At 45.6% G+C, this 14,754-nt stretch overlaps 5 protein-coding genes across 7 annotated transcripts; 4 read left to right on the forward strand and 1 right to left on the reverse strand.

Annotated features, from left to right (window-relative positions):
- Window positions 1-4: 4 nt before the first annotated feature.
- BDCG_16947 (uncharacterized protein) lies at window positions 5-466 on the forward strand. The gene has a single exon (XM_045426127.1). The coding sequence runs from the start codon at window positions 47-49 to the stop codon at window positions 305-307; it is 261 nt and encodes an 86-aa protein (XP_045280902.1). The 5' UTR covers window positions 5-46; the 3' UTR covers window positions 308-466.
- A 49-nt stretch (window positions 467-515) lies between these two features.
- On the forward strand, window positions 516-2,623 carry BDCG_04494. Of its 2 annotated transcripts, XM_045420154.1 has the most exons (2): window positions 538-1,807; window positions 1,886-2,614. In XM_045420154.1, exons 1-2 carry the CDS (start codon window positions 922-924, stop codon window positions 2,101-2,103), a joined length of 1,104 nt encoding a protein of 367 aa, XP_045280903.1. In that variant the 5' UTR covers window positions 538-921; the 3' UTR covers window positions 2,104-2,614. The 2 variants fall into 2 exon arrangements, with proteins under 2 accessions (XP_045276313.1, XP_045280903.1); XM_045420153.1 differs by having other exon boundaries at window positions 516-2,623.
- A 75-nt stretch (window positions 2,624-2,698) lies between these two features.
- On the reverse strand, window positions 2,699-7,561 carry BDCG_04495. Of its 2 annotated transcripts, XM_045420155.1 has the most exons (7): window positions 6,074-7,561; window positions 5,707-5,981; window positions 5,104-5,653; window positions 4,752-5,038; window positions 4,599-4,699; window positions 4,431-4,529; window positions 2,699-4,322 (listed from the first exon to the last, which is right to left on the reverse strand). In XM_045420155.1, exons 1-7 carry the CDS (start codon window positions 6,143-6,145, stop codon window positions 4,099-4,101), a joined length of 1,608 nt encoding a protein of 535 aa, XP_045276314.1. In that variant the 5' UTR covers window positions 6,146-7,561; the 3' UTR covers window positions 2,699-4,098. The 2 variants fall into 2 exon arrangements, with proteins under 2 accessions (XP_045276314.1, XP_045280904.1); XM_045420156.1 differs by having other exon boundaries at window positions 5,104-5,981.
- Window positions 7,562-7,772: 211 nt separating this feature from the next.
- On the forward strand, window positions 7,773-10,578 carry BDCG_04496 (uncharacterized protein). Its single transcript, XM_045420157.1, has 5 exons — window positions 7,773-8,754; window positions 8,818-8,985; window positions 9,083-9,405; window positions 9,511-9,580; window positions 9,689-10,578. Exons 1-5 carry the CDS (start codon window positions 8,466-8,468, stop codon window positions 9,820-9,822), a joined length of 984 nt encoding a protein of 327 aa, XP_045276315.1. The 5' UTR covers window positions 7,773-8,465; the 3' UTR covers window positions 9,823-10,578.
- Window positions 10,579-13,183: 2,605 nt separating this feature from the next.
- On the forward strand, window positions 13,184-14,720 carry BDCG_04498 (uncharacterized protein; the record flags this gene model as incomplete). Its single annotated transcript, XM_045420158.1, has 6 exons — window positions 13,184-13,382; window positions 13,451-13,470; window positions 13,534-13,570; window positions 13,639-13,706; window positions 13,813-14,288; window positions 14,360-14,720. The coding sequence occupies 6 exons, from the start codon at window positions 13,184-13,186 to the stop codon at window positions 14,718-14,720; spliced, it is 1,161 nt and encodes a 386-aa protein (XP_045276316.1).
- Between the last annotated feature and the right edge of the window lie 34 nt (window positions 14,721-14,754).

Genomic DNA, 14,754 nt, shown 5'->3' on the forward strand with positions numbered 1-14,754 from the left:
GGCATACGCTGAACCAATATTAGGGCTTGGTTCAGTGTTGCGAGAAATGAATAAGGAGATTCTTAATGCCTTACGAGAGGTCCCTGAGAAGGCTCCTGAGAAAGCCACTAGATTGTTTCTGCAAGAAGTAAATGAAATACTTCCGGAGGATTGGAAGGATAGTGATGAGGTCATTCCATATCGGCGTTATGCTGCAATTCTACGCATTTTTGCAAGCAATCCTGCAATGGCTCAGGTTTATCTGGGATTCAGTAATAGCTCGAAGGAGCAGCGATGTGCTTTTATAATGGATATACTTGAGGAGTAGGGGGGGAAAAAGTAGGGGGAATGTGGGTGAAAAGTAGGGTGGTTCGGTGAAGATCTTTGTACTGTAACTTACATAGTCAATCATAGTAGTTATAGAACAACATTCTAAGCCGAGTGGAGTTGGTTGACAAATCCAGTCCCGAAGAATCGGGCTTGGCAGGCGAAATCCTGGGTTCATCATTGTTCCACGAAGACTCGCTCTTTATGAAGCCATGAAGAGGTGCGTTTATCGAACCCTGTTTGCCTCTCTGGCCTCAATGGTTGTCAATCCGAAAGGCATTGGATTTGAACTACGAGATATACGCAATTTTTTTTTCCCTCTCCAACGCTAAATTACCCTGAAAAGCACGCAAACTAAAAATTCAATGGCAGTTCCACATAAAAAGCTTTAACATGTTGTCATACAAAGTTCTTCGGTCCCTTGGACCAGCAGAGCATATAACTATCAATAGGCCGAACGCTGGATATCGTTTTCCTCTTTTCCTCCCATATTCCTTTTAATTTTGTTGTTCTTCTTATTTTAATTTTTTGATTCACCTCGTCCTCGTCGCAAACCATACACACATCTAATGCATCAGTTTCGACGGCTCTATAAAAGAATTTTGCGTATTGCCAATGGAACCCACAAAGTCAATCGTTATCATCGGCGCTTCATGGGCCGGGGTTAAAACAGCGCACGCCATCCTGAAAAGCATTCCAGATGTGAGGGTCATCCTAGTAAACCCTTCGTCAAAGCATTTCTTCAACATCGCTGCTCCCCGCATCCTAGCAAAACCAGAAGCATTCAACCCGGATCAGTATATTCACTCCATTCCGGAATTATTCCAGGAGTACGATACGAAACTCGTCTCGTTTGTCCAGGGAGCCGCAAGATCAATAGACGTGGATGGGAAAACTGTCACCGTCGCTGCCACAGGATCTGAAGACATGGAACCTGAAGACTTGGTCATCTCCTTCGATTATCTTGTTATAGCTTCTGGAAGTACTACTTCCGCAACTATGGGCCAAGACAGCATTCTTGCACCCTTTAAAACAACCGGGTCAGATGATATCCAATCCACCATTGAGCAAACGCAGAAGACTATAGCAGAAGCCAAATCCATAATCATTGGAGGAGCTGGTGCTGCTGGTGTTGAATTTACCGGAGAGCTGGGGGAAGCATTCCAAGACAAAAAGGACAAATCTATCACCCTTTTAACACAGACAGATCGAATTCTACCTGACCTGAAACCTGCAGTCAGCAGGAAAGCAAATGATATCCTATCCAACCTAGGTGTCAACGTTCGTACATCCGCCATTGTCACCAGCGCTTCGCAAGATTCCTCCTCCAAAAAATGGGCTATAACATTGGGCAGCGGCGAGACACTCACCGCGGACGCATACATCGCAACTACAGGCGTCATTCCAAATAGCGACTTCGTTCCCACAGACCTAAAAACAGGCGAGGGGTGGGTTCCGGTTGATGCCGAATTCCGCGTCCAGAAGAAAGACGGGAAACATGGTGAGAAATTGCCCATTTACGCGGTTGGTGACATTACTACTCATACGCCTCGCATGTTGTTGACAATTGCCGGACAAGTCCCTATTCTAGTCGGCAATCTCAAAGCAGACATTGAGAAATCAGAAGGGAAGAGGCCCCAGTATTCAACGAGTGACAAAGTCCTCATGCTCGTGCCAATTGGCGCGCGGACGGGGACGGGCCAGCTTTGGTTCTTTGTTGTATGGGGATGGCTTGTCGCGCTCCTGAAAGGAAGGGATTATTTCCTCTCTAGGGCTAACGCTGAACTGAGGAGTTGATAGGGGATTGTCTCTGTCTTTTCCCCAACCCCGGCCTTCATAATATGCATGCAATCCCCTTTCGACCTCTTCCGGTTCCATCAACAATGGCAGTTTATTATATTCCTTTATTATGTGGTGGTTGTGTCGCCGGACTGGCTTTGTTCGCTTCTTGTAACTCAATAGATACTATTCCCTTTGTTCAATCACCGCCTTGTGCCCTTGTTATCTTTTAATATCATTATTATACATAATGCAAAAGACATACTCTATATTGGTTCTTTTTAGCGGACCTCTTAACCCCATTGACTCCAAAGAAAGAAAATGGTACCCATTCCGGAAATAGGGGAGTTAACATCCGCGGTCATCCTTACAGTCTCTACTAAATATAGACCAGTGTTCAACTAATCTTAACTTTTTTCTCTCTTGATTATTGCCATAATCTTAGTTAAAGAGAGTATTACACAGATAGCTGCTGAAAAGTCTAGTATTAGAGATCTTCAATATCTATCATAAGATAAATGGATAAATGTCAAGAATGTAAAAAAAATCCTTTATCAGCTGGTATTTTTATGTGTAAGAGCTTGTATAACTACACCATGTGAAAAATTCTAGTGCCGATGTGATGTTCTGTATGCGAACAAAATCTCAGATAGGGATGACTGTTGGCATTTATCTACATACACCATTATGCAACAATATAGCTTTCCGCGATCTAGGATATGAAAACAGTGCGTAGGTGATAGGAAAATGCACAAAACCAACACCAGCCTTGAACGGCACAGTTCGCTCCTCTAAATGGGCAAACGCACCCACGCATCTCCCGTGTCTCAACGTTCAGATATGCTGTGCAATCCTCCATCCTGTCAACATTCCTAGCTGGCCACGGACTGAAACCCTTATTACTCCGTACTGTCCTATGTACATGTACAACAAGGAAAGGGAAAAAGAGATAAGAAAAGAAAAGAAAAGAAAAGACTTAAAAACAAAATAAGAAATAAGAAATAAAACAAATAAACAATTGCATTACTTTTCAGGGGATCCAGGGGCTGCATATCTGGGGAGCACATATGTCTAACTGTATATGAACTGTACTTAGGTACAGATAATATATCCTGCAATGTAAACTCAACTGCATACGTGAGGATAAGTAAAGGAGTTTTGGTATATAGTCGGTCATACCCTAGGTATAGTACAAACAAATCACTACATCTTGTTCTGCTTGGTTTGATGTATATCAGGACGATATACGGAGGACAGAGTACCAACGTGTACAGCAAAGTCCAGTCCAGATCTCACAAGAGTTGATTCAGACTGCCATTGCATAGTGTTCGGGAAAAGTAAATAGGAGAACACACATAGTCAGCGGGTGCTTGCACACGTCGTGTTGGTTCCTCACTAAAGCCTAGATATAACTAATATTGCGACGAAGCCCCATACAGGACGAAACTCGTTTCTTCCATTTATAGATATCTGAATCTTATAATCTCTATCTGGATAAATGCAACATTTGCCATGTACAGGATATAGACACGAGCCTCCTAGCATAGACCACCGCGCGTGGTGATAACGACCCGAGAATGCAAGATCATGGGATTCGAACATGCGTCATTCTGCATATGTGGTCAGTCGCGTGTTCTAGAATATGATTCGGTCTAAAATATGCGTGTAAAGTTTGGTAAGTCTTATCACAAAACAAACACCAGCCAATGTAGATTATAGCCATTCGCTTTACCTTCCAATGGATAAATAGACATACTAATTAGAACAGGATAGGCTACAACATCAACGACACCCCCTGCTATCACCACTACCTTCACACTCACCAAAAACAACTGCAACAACAGGCGCAACGGGGGCGGCACAAGGGAGGCGGCAGCATTTAGCAACTATGTATCAAGCCACGGCAGCCAGCCAACCACCATTAGTGCCATAGGGGAAACAAAAAAAGAAAAATTGGTTGATTGAGAAATATAAGAAGGGGCCAAACAGGATAATGCAGGGAAACCACCTGTATCACATTGTGTCACGTCGCTGTTCAGCAGCTTCTGTAGCATCCGAATCCGACTGAGAGGTTGCAGTCGTCGATCTTGTCACACCAGAACTCTGAAGTTTGTGGTCGAGCGCTCTTCTCTCTTCATCTGCTGCATGTGGAGTGACTATCGCAACTTCCTCTCCAAAGTTTTTGGCGATTTCTTCCAACGTCAGACGGGCGGTTTCGGGGAAGAAGAAGTAGATAACTATTCATTCGTGTCAGCACGCTCTTTATGCTATGCGCTAAATGATTTTAATTGGGTGTGGGCCGACTGATAAGATGTTCGTCAGCTAGAATGGATATCCTAACTTACCCGGGATGAAGAATGCAGACCAGCAAATAATAACGAGATAGTACTTCCAGCCTACGTTGGCAAATCCTATTGGAGCGGTTTGGAGAAGAATGATCGTCGCTGCGCAATCGTTAGTAAATGAGTTTGCTAAGGCTGTATGAGTTTGTGTATCCTCAAGTGCCTGCTTACATGCGAACTGGCCGAAGAGGGAAAAGCCCATCCCAATTGGACGAATCTCCGTGGGAAAGATTTCAGACACGTATAGGTACATGGTAGTGTCACAGAAGGTACTGAGATGAGTGATTAGTTGATAAGTTTCACGAAGGACCACGACAAACTCACCCTTGGAACGCGAGATACAAAAAGATGAAGAAAATCCCCAAACCATTGCCAACTCGATTGAGTGTGCCGGCATACTTGGCGGTCATGGCTGCTAAGCATGATGTCGTCACGACGATCCCGATGAAACCAACAAGAAACATGCCTCTTCGAGAGTTTACTTTATCATGCAACCATGCTCCGCCAGGGTTATAAATAAGGCCTGCGGTGGTTAACCATAGTGCGCTAAGGAGAAGCGGCATATGGCCGGTCATGCCTAAGTTTTGATACAGCAGTACTGCATAGTTATTCTAAACGCGGCGTTAGCAATGAATCGTAGCTACCGAGCAAGTTTGCCATGTGTGGTGAAACTCACAATAATGAGGGGGCCGCCAAACTCTGCACCCCACTGCGTCAAAAACCCGATGGTCATCCGCTTTCTGTAAGACTTTTTCTTGAACACGGCAGTCCACACACCATGGCCTGTTGTAGCAAGCTTTTCGGCTTCAAGTTTGAGCTGTTCTTTGGTCTGGATAAATTCCTCCTTCGCCACTAAGTTGTCTGGATCTTCTTTTGACTGCCGTAGTCGTCGAATGACCTCCCAGGCTTCATCAAGTTTCCCTTTTGATATTAGCCACCTGGGCGATCTTGGAAGCCAAGGGGACCCTATCAGCAAAACTAGGGGGCTTAGAGTCTGCAAACACAGAGGGAACCGCCAGGCGAAAGTGGGGCTTTTTGCTGTTGCAAAGTAACACCCATAACCAACCCAGCTGGAGAGCATGTAGCCGAAGACCAAGAATATTGGATGGTGTCCCACCAACCAGCCACGTACAAAGGGGCTCGACATCTCTGCGAGATACATTGGACAGACGGTGACGAGAATTCCAATTGCAGTACCAGAGACAAATCGACCGGCTTGAAACATCCTACCTCTAAAGTTAGCTTTGAGCTGTCACCGCTGCCAAATAGTCAGCCATACTTCAAGTTAACCGCTGCTCCCTGTAGAGCACCACCTAGTACAGCTAAGAACGACCCAAGTTGGATATTCGCTTTGCGACCTACGGCTTCGCAAGACCACATCATAAACAGAGACCCAACAGCGCCTCCAGCGCTAAAGACTCCGTTCGCAGTAGCAATCGCATTGGTCGTGACCGTGGTATAACCAGGCTGGCCCTGCAATGGGAGCTTGAAAAAATCGTACCAGCCAGGTTGACCGATAGTGCTGCCTATGACAGACGCACAGTAGCCATATGTCTAAAGGATATCCGAAGCAGAGTGGTTAGCTCAAGCCAGCGTTGAAAGTACAGTGAAGCGCTAGGATATCAGGGAAAGACAATATCACGTACGAAGGACCCTAGAGCAACGAACACTATCACTAATCGATTATATCGACTAGTTTGTGCTCCGAAATTTGCCATATTGAGCCCAAGGTTGAAGAGATCAGTGATTAGTGAAGTTGGAGTTAGTGGGAGGGAGAAGGAAAGGTCTTAAAACTTAAATACCATGAAAAAGGGGAGAGGAGTGGGGACAAGAACAAGGAAGAAAGCCAACAGAAAAAAAGCCCGAGAGGTCCACTCAAAGAAAGGTGAAGAACAATGTTCTAGAGAATAATAAGGACACAGGCAATTGTAGACTGTTTTAAAGGATCAAGCAGGTTGAGATGTAGTACGGGATATGTCTCTCCTGCTTGTGCTCTGCAATACCCGAGCAGCGCTTCAAGATCACCATGCCAGGGACCAAAGAAAAAAAAGAAAAAGGAAAGGAAAAACGAGAATGAGATGTTCTCAGAACCCGATGTGAGAACCATTTGGAATGCACGAGAGGAAGACAGATAATTGATGAAAAGAAGCTGGCAGTATCGAGCTATACATTTCGCAACATTAGACTTGGCTGGTAAGACCAACCATCCCCAAGAATAGCAGGGAATCCTATAGGTAGACCGATTTGGAAATGAAAAGGAAATCCTAGTAACTGTCAGAAGTTACAAGATACATGGTCATCAAAGCCACGAGTTTCTGTGTAATCAACTGTCAGCCATTGCACCGCCTTGGGATATATTCCTTTACCGCGCAAGCCTGGACCACCACATCTCCATACCGCCAACCTGGGTGGAAATTCTCAATTGAATATTCACAAGAGAAGAAAGAAAATGAAAGAAACGGAAAGAAAAAACAAAGAGAAGAGAAGAGCTTCAAAGAAAGTCTTCAATTTTTTTCGTGTTTTAAGTTTCCGATGCAGTGAGAACTTGGGCCCCTTTTTTGCATATCGTTCCCTAACTTCACTTGTACCCGGACCATGCCCATCGGTGGTTTTCCCGGGCGCGGGAGGTAGAAACGGCATCAAGCAATTTGCCAGCATCGCCTGAGGAGGTTTGCAGTCTATACATACGCCAGTCAACGTATCTATCTGTTGCCTTGGCCGAGCTGATTGATCGCTGGCTAAATATCGGCGACGGAACAGCACACTATGCCAAATTAGCCAGGGCAGATGCCCCCCCCCCGCCAGTCAGATCATAACTTTTGGATAGACCGACGGCTAGGGCAAGTGGGAAGCAATGCTCTAGCTATCTGCCAACCCGCTTGAATCTATTTGTGGGAAGCCTGACAATTGCAATGTCGGCGATGTTTTTGTCTTGCACCTGATGACTCAGCAGCTCAGCCCCTAAACTTCCGGTGTTGGCTTGAACCAAGATCATCCAAACCACAGGAGCATTGCCGACTCGCGATCGTTCGCATTATTTCCGTTGTTTATTTTCCAAACCCCTTTGATTCCCGGAAATAAGCTGCATTGTGACTTTCCGGAACTCTCCGAGTATCAGAGGCTGTTGGGTTACCTGAGTTTGTGATACTCGCGTGGTCTGATAGCGTGGGTGATGTTGGGCTTGGATCAAGCGAAAATCTGCAGCTTAGCCCTTTACCGCCGATTTATATCGGGAACAGCAGTCTGGAAATGAATATCGTGTTTAATACTAGCATGATGGTCTCGTCGTTGGAGATGATTTCTTCCGTTCGCCAGTTTTTTTTTTTTTTTTTTTTTTTTTGCTGAGCTGCCCGTTATATGGAAATGCACATGCTGAGGATGTAATTTTCCCCGTTCTACGGAGTCTATCCACCCCCGATTTGGCCATATATTTATGTGGCATTTATCAGTGGCTGATAGAATTATTCCTTCTTGAACTAATTGAGAATCGAAGAATGCCTCTATCTACGATTATCTGTGGTTTTCGACGGTGCAAAACCGAATAACAGAACCCTCAACGCATTCAATCACACCATTGCTTTGTTATCTAACGGGCTAACGTGACAGGTCTCTGAGCATAATGCCGTTATATACGGGAGAGGTCTCTTGCAAAACTCGTGGCAAGAAGTACTCTTTTGCTATAGAGATAATTCGAATAATGGGATTATTACCACAATAAATGTTCTGCAATCATCCTCTCGCTTGGAGCACGCCTCAGGGCATTTTAATCACCTCCTAGGGAACAAATCTCACCACTCATTCATCATCAATCTTGAAGAGCCTGCTCGAGTATATAAAAGTATTGAGAGTGTCATTGTTTTGAATCGAAACCAGCATGTAGCCTGGGCCTGATTCCCTTGTGTCACACCATGATGTTGCACATAGTGGGATTGTACGACATTAAGACAAACCTCAATCTCGATTTTTAGTTCTCCCACTCTTAATATATCTCATCGACCACAAATATATATCATTGCCAAAGAACAAACGCCTGCAACCATGGCCCAGACATCGCCATTCGACACCCCCTTCGACGAGCTCCCAAACCCTCGCCAGGTATGGGTAGGCACGCCGGGGAGCCCGGAGGAAGGGATGGGAAAACTTTCCCTTTTGACTCCAGCAGTCGTCTCCGAAGCAGCAGCAGAAATCAAAACAGGCATGCGAGTGACCCTTGGTTGGGAGATGACGAAGCTTGAACTAGCAAATCTAAACCGACAACCGTGCCAGCATCATATCATCTCCCTTCTAAACGGTCTTGCCTTTGATGATGTTTACATCATGAACCCTCGTGCGTTACCTAACAAGTGGCATGTCTTTGTTGAGAGTACCTTTTAGTTAACAGGTGTATAAGAACAAAGCAGCCAGTGGGACGGGCTACGTCATTTTTCGCAATCAGTGACTGCCACCGATGGCAAGGCCGCGGAAAGAGTTTTCTATGGAGGAACAACTGCCAGTGAAATACTCAATCGATCAAACGATCGCATCGGGATGCAATACTGGGCTCGTCAAGGAATTACAGGTAGGGCTCCCCACATTCTTTGACGCGGTCTATATATAGCATTGTGATAATTCGCAAAAGCGTTCCTAACGTACTTCTTTTCGCCTCTTACCTTTAGGCCGTGGGGTTCTCATTGATTATGCCTCCTACGCCTCAAAGAAAGGGATTAAATATAGCACCTTTTCAACCCATCAAATCAGCCTATCGGATATCTTAGAGATCGCTGCTGACTGTAACCTGACATTCAAACGTGGGGATATTCTATTTATTAGGATCGGGGTGACCAATGAGTGGGACAATGTGATGACCGATGATCAAAAACGGGCATACTCGGTGAATCCGAAGCCGGAACATGCGGGCGTTGAAGCTACTACTGAAATGCTCCGCTGGCTATGGGACACTGGATTCTCTGCCGTTGCAGGTGATGCTATCAGCTGGGAAGTGAGTGCGTTTCTGATCGTTAAGCAGATCTACAACGGCCTTGTTTATAAGGGTAAATAAATATGCGTATGATCTCTTGGCTGACATGGTGTATTCCGCTTCCAGGTCTATCCTCCGCAGAACCCAGATATCTTCCTGCACGAGTATCTGCTTGCAGGCTGGGGAGTTCCAATCGGTAAGCAAACCAAGGATTCATGATCTACAGATCTACCCTGTTTATTTGGTTTGGAGCATCACCACGTCCCTGGGTTTGGTGAAGATGCTAACCTTACTTACCATATAGGAGAGCTTTTCGACCTCGAAGCACTATCACGCACCTGCCATGAACTGGGCAGATGGACCTTCTTCCTCTCGTCAGTGCCCCTTAATATGCCTGGTGGCGTTTCTTCGCCGCCAAACGCAATTGCAATTTTCTGATCGGGGTTGTCTAAATGAACATCCTCGATGGTGTGTTTCATCGCTTTAAATTGAAACGGGTCATACAGAAACGGGAAGAGAATGCAGAGTAATTTGATAAGCTTTCGGCTCCACGACCCCTTTTTTATCGAATTTCTAATATCCAATTTTCATGAGCTTTTCAGGATCTCCATTCTCCTTATCTGCATCTTCCGAAGAATTATTGGCTACTCACAAATGATTTGACTTACACTTTGAGTTTACTTTCGGAGAGGGATAGTAATCCTAACAATTATACGGCAGTTTCGGGATATTTTTTACCCTCACTAAGTTGACTTGAGTGTTGATACCATCCATATTAGTCCATGTTCTCTCCGCGTCTCCCACCCTTCTTCACCTGAAAAGATTAAAGCAAGATTTCCAATCTCCTCCCTACAAGCTTGAACGAGTATACACAGTATCAAACTACTGTTACTCTAAACCTTACGCAGCTGCACACTTCTCAAATCGCCAACCTCCCCCTATGACTCAGCCCTGCCCTACATCATCAGCTGCAATCCAATATACCGAAGCCGCAAACATGTATATTGTAAATCTACTTATCAGAAGGAAATAGTATGCGTAGCGTATAGCCTTTATATCATCCGGTCCCCACAGTACATCTATTGTGGCTAAGCCCACAGCATTTAATAAGACGCTCAATATGCAATAGTTGCTCTTAATTACAACAACTCTCTTATCATCAGATATACATCTCCAGTACACCCGCGAATTAAACCCACCCACGCACGCGTCTCTTCCTTCCCAGAACCCTGCCAGTGATTTTGTAGTGATTTTGTATGAGCTGTACATACCCGACCAAAAAACAAGGTGTCACAAGCATAAAACCCCAACTATGAAAACTATCGTTTTATATGAGTATTATAAATCATCTACTATACGTGTAATGTACTGTACATGGAGACACCTAGGTAACTTGTACAGTCCATACCCAGCAAAGTACAGTACAGGCTTGCTTTATCCCGCACGCTAGCCCAACGGTTTCAGAGGACGCCCACCTGGTTGGTGCATTTTCAAATATCTACCTATATAGTTGTTACCCATCCAGCCTGTCTGGGCTGGCTATGCAACAAAATTTCGGATTGACCGGACGACCTGGGCTTGATGCCGTTTTCATCAAACTATAACCAATTTTCTTGGGAGGGACATGCCATGACCCCTCCGCTCGGGTATGTCGATGGAGTTTCGAATGGAAGGGCTGGGAAAAGGCGGCAGTTAAGTGGATGGGGAAAACGCTGGTTCATGTATATCATATATATATATAAATGGATAGACAGATTGTGTCAGTTGTTTAGGAGTCAGCCCTAGGCCCCTAGCCCTATAATGAGAATGGATAAACACATGAGAAACCAACTCTATTATAAGTGGCGGAGTATTTGTTCGGATAACAGGCATGAGTTGCAGGATAAAGAAAGTAAAAAGATGTCTTTGGCACAATATTGCATTTGGATGCACATGGCATATATGTATCTATGATGTTATGAGTGCTGTCAATTGCTTTCTCAAGTTGGCAAGCAGAAAGATACCGATACCTAGGGACTCGCTCGCATCTTGCTCAGTCAATTATTCTATGCTAGGTAGAAATGTCCCTGTAGATTCTCACCAGCAGTAACACATAAAATAACTCCTCACGCAGCTACAGCCCTGAACACCTCCGCACCTGGGCCTTTTATTAATGGGCGCTCATTATTCAGAAATATCCCATATCACGGGAGACGGGCCACACATGACGGAGCCCAAAATAAGATAGATACGGACTCCACCGTCGTGGCAAAGCACCCCGGCTTCCCGGGAACTCGAAAATTCTGTATCCAACGCGGCCAAAACCAGGTCCCCGGCGGACCTTGCACTTGTAACCGGAGCTGCACTGGATCTTGTATCTCAACCCCCTTGGCCCTGGTATTTTGTATCTCCTTGTAGCTGTTTTCCCAGCAGGCATTGGTCATTGGTCATTGGTCTTGCTCTGCCGGCCCTTGTACCCCCTTTATCCCTCCTCCTTGAGACACGACTGGGCAATGCGGGGCGCGAAGGGAAGCCGTCGCTTACTTGGCTTTTAGCAGGCAGAATTAACGGCCCTCTGCTATTACACATGTTCCACACCCTAATTTAGTACAAGCTCAGACCATCGAGTTCTTAATCGGGTCCCTCAAAGTGGGAGAAGGCCGAGTCTTGGGACACGGTATAGCGACGGGGAAAGGAAAAAAAAAAAAAAAAAAAGCCTTAACCCATAGTCTCACGGATGCACATGATAGGAGAGGCAGAATGTGTAGTTAACCATCGATTCTATTCGGACTCGGAACAAAACGCAGGGGTCATTTCTTGTTCAGGCGCAAACACATCAAAAGACCTACACAGGGTTCCCCTCTAGCACAACGCAGCACAAGAGGTAACACCATGTTAAACCCTCAATGTAGCGAGAGTAGCTCATAGCCAAATTCGATCATATCGATTTCAAATAGGAAGAAAGGAACAAAAATACATGCACATTTCAATGTATGATCCGCGTGCCCAGACCCTGGCATCTTGTTATATTCAGTTTGTCCGCTTAGACAAACATAGAGAAGGACTGAGGGGTCGTTCTGAGAGGTATGTACATGTACAAAACATACCTGCATTAGCCATAAGTATAAAGGATTGGTGTTAATCTGTTTACTCATTCGGCAACGGCCGTCACACACGGTGATCCAAACGGTATTTCCTCCTCCTTTTCAGATGTAAGATAAGAAGGGGACAGGCTCACTCTTCATTTCCTCCAGACATAACAGAGCAATGATATTTTTTTCCCACTTCTATTTCCGTGTTGGCAAACCTAACCGCTGATAATGAAATTGTGGGATCAATATCGGAATTTTTGTTAGGTGTGGACGGAGACTGGCCCGGACGGAGTTCAAAGAGAAACGAGGGAGACAGCAAAAAATAAAATCACACTGTTTCAAGGACAGAGATCAAGCAACGGCGACTAAACCTTGCTATATATCATCTTGTTCCGGCGGGCGAGCCTCTCCTGATCTATCCATCCATCCATCCATCCAGCCAATCCCCGCCCCCCCCCCATCCCACCCCCTCTTTTTATATATTTCCCTTTTCTGGTTCGTTTGTTGAGTTTTCATGATTTGTCTGACTCGGAAGTATATGGTTTGATCGAGGGTTATTGATTGAAAAGTACTTTTGCTTTTCGCCGTTCGTTTAACACTTTTCGTCGACGAGGGCAGGATCAGAAAAGGAAGAGGAAGCACAGAAAGGGGTAAGAAGGCAAATAAAGAAGAGATAAGCAGTATACCAGGTAGCCTCTGAAGGGGAAACCACGGGGGAAACCCGAAATATGGCATCAATGGCCGCCGCAACGGAACCAGCTCTGGCGCCTCCATTGGGCATCGAGTCCAACTTCGACGGGCAGGAGGAGGCATTGCATGTATGGAATCTCGTCACGCAGGGGCTCTGCATCTCCTTAACGTCGATATTTTTCTTCTTGCGGATGTACGTTCGAGTCTACGTTAATAGGGGGTTCGGAAGGGAAGACTGTAAGCTGCAGCTGCTTGTCCTGACCTTCATAATTTGCCGCAAATAGGAGCTAACGAATATAAAAAAGGGTGTTGTTCTCTTGCCTGGGTACGGTCATCCACAAAACGTCTGTTAAGCCACAGGGACAATATAGCTGACTTAGCTCTTTAGTTTCTCGGAGTTGGATATTCCATCATTGCGATTCTGAGTCCGTATTCCCCTGAAATATAACCCATTTGTTTATTCCATTCAGTAGACTGACTCAGATCCTTGCAGTGGGTAAATATGGTGGTGGGTATCACCAATGGGATGTCCCGAAGTCGGACATTGTCCCGTTCAACAAGGTACGTAAAAACATAGCATCAGACACATAGTATCATATCACCCATCAGGGTGTAGTGCGCAGATACTAATGACATAAAACCGCCATCCATCGAGCAACAAAAATAGACCGTGTACGGAACAATGGTCATATACGGGCCGGCCGCATTTCTCACGAAGGCATCCATCCTCCTCATCCTAACCCGAGTTTTTGCACCTTACCGCAAGACAGTAAGGTTCATATACGTATATTTTGGGGTCCTGCTCGCATATTATGTCCCCGCGATCATCGTTAAGGTCCGCATCTGCATGCCCATCTCGTACTTTTGGATGGGCCAGGATTCGGAGGGATCCTGCTTGGATGAACGCGCGATTATTCTGGCCGATGCAATTATCAGCGTCGTGAGCGACCTGACGATCCTGGTCCTGCCGCTTCTCCTGACCCATTCGCTGCAAATGTCTCTCAAGAAGAAAATCCGCGTCATTGGCATCTTGGGGGCTGGTGGTTTGGCTTGTGCGTCGAGCATTGTGAGACTGGTCCTGATTGTTCAGAAGGGGAACGCCAAAGACCAGACTTATGTGTTCATGCAAATCAATCTCTGGGGGTAAGCAATTAATAAAGTGCAACCCGCTCAACTTATCTTTTAGGTAGCTAAAATGAAATCGACAAACATAGTAACGCGGAAGTGAGCATCGGAATAATCTGCGCCTGTCTCCCATCCCTGGCCGCGCTGCTCAACCGCATATCGAACGAATACATGTCGCGCAATGGCAGCCGGAGCTATGACTGCGAGCTTGCTGGAACAGACACACTGACAGGGTCCAAAATAGCTGGGTCCCAAGGGAGCTTTAACGATGCAGGATCTGAGCAAGAAATCCTAGCCTCACACGCACAATCAGACATGAAGGTTGAAACTGCTATCCGAGCAGACGAGCCAGGAACGATGCATTCGCACCACCGCGCGCTTCACTCTTTTACCGGCCGTGGGATCATGAAGACGGTTGATGTTTCGCATACAATCACCACCAAGGAATAAATTCTGAGGGAAGATGTCGAGCGGATTGGAAGTG

The sequence above is a fragment of the Blastomyces dermatitidis genome (genome assembly GCF_000003525.1).
Source record: "Blastomyces dermatitidis ER-3 genomic scaffold supercont1.4, whole genome shotgun sequence".
Taxonomy (NCBI): domain Eukaryota; kingdom Fungi; phylum Ascomycota; class Eurotiomycetes; order Onygenales; family Ajellomycetaceae; genus Blastomyces; species Blastomyces dermatitidis.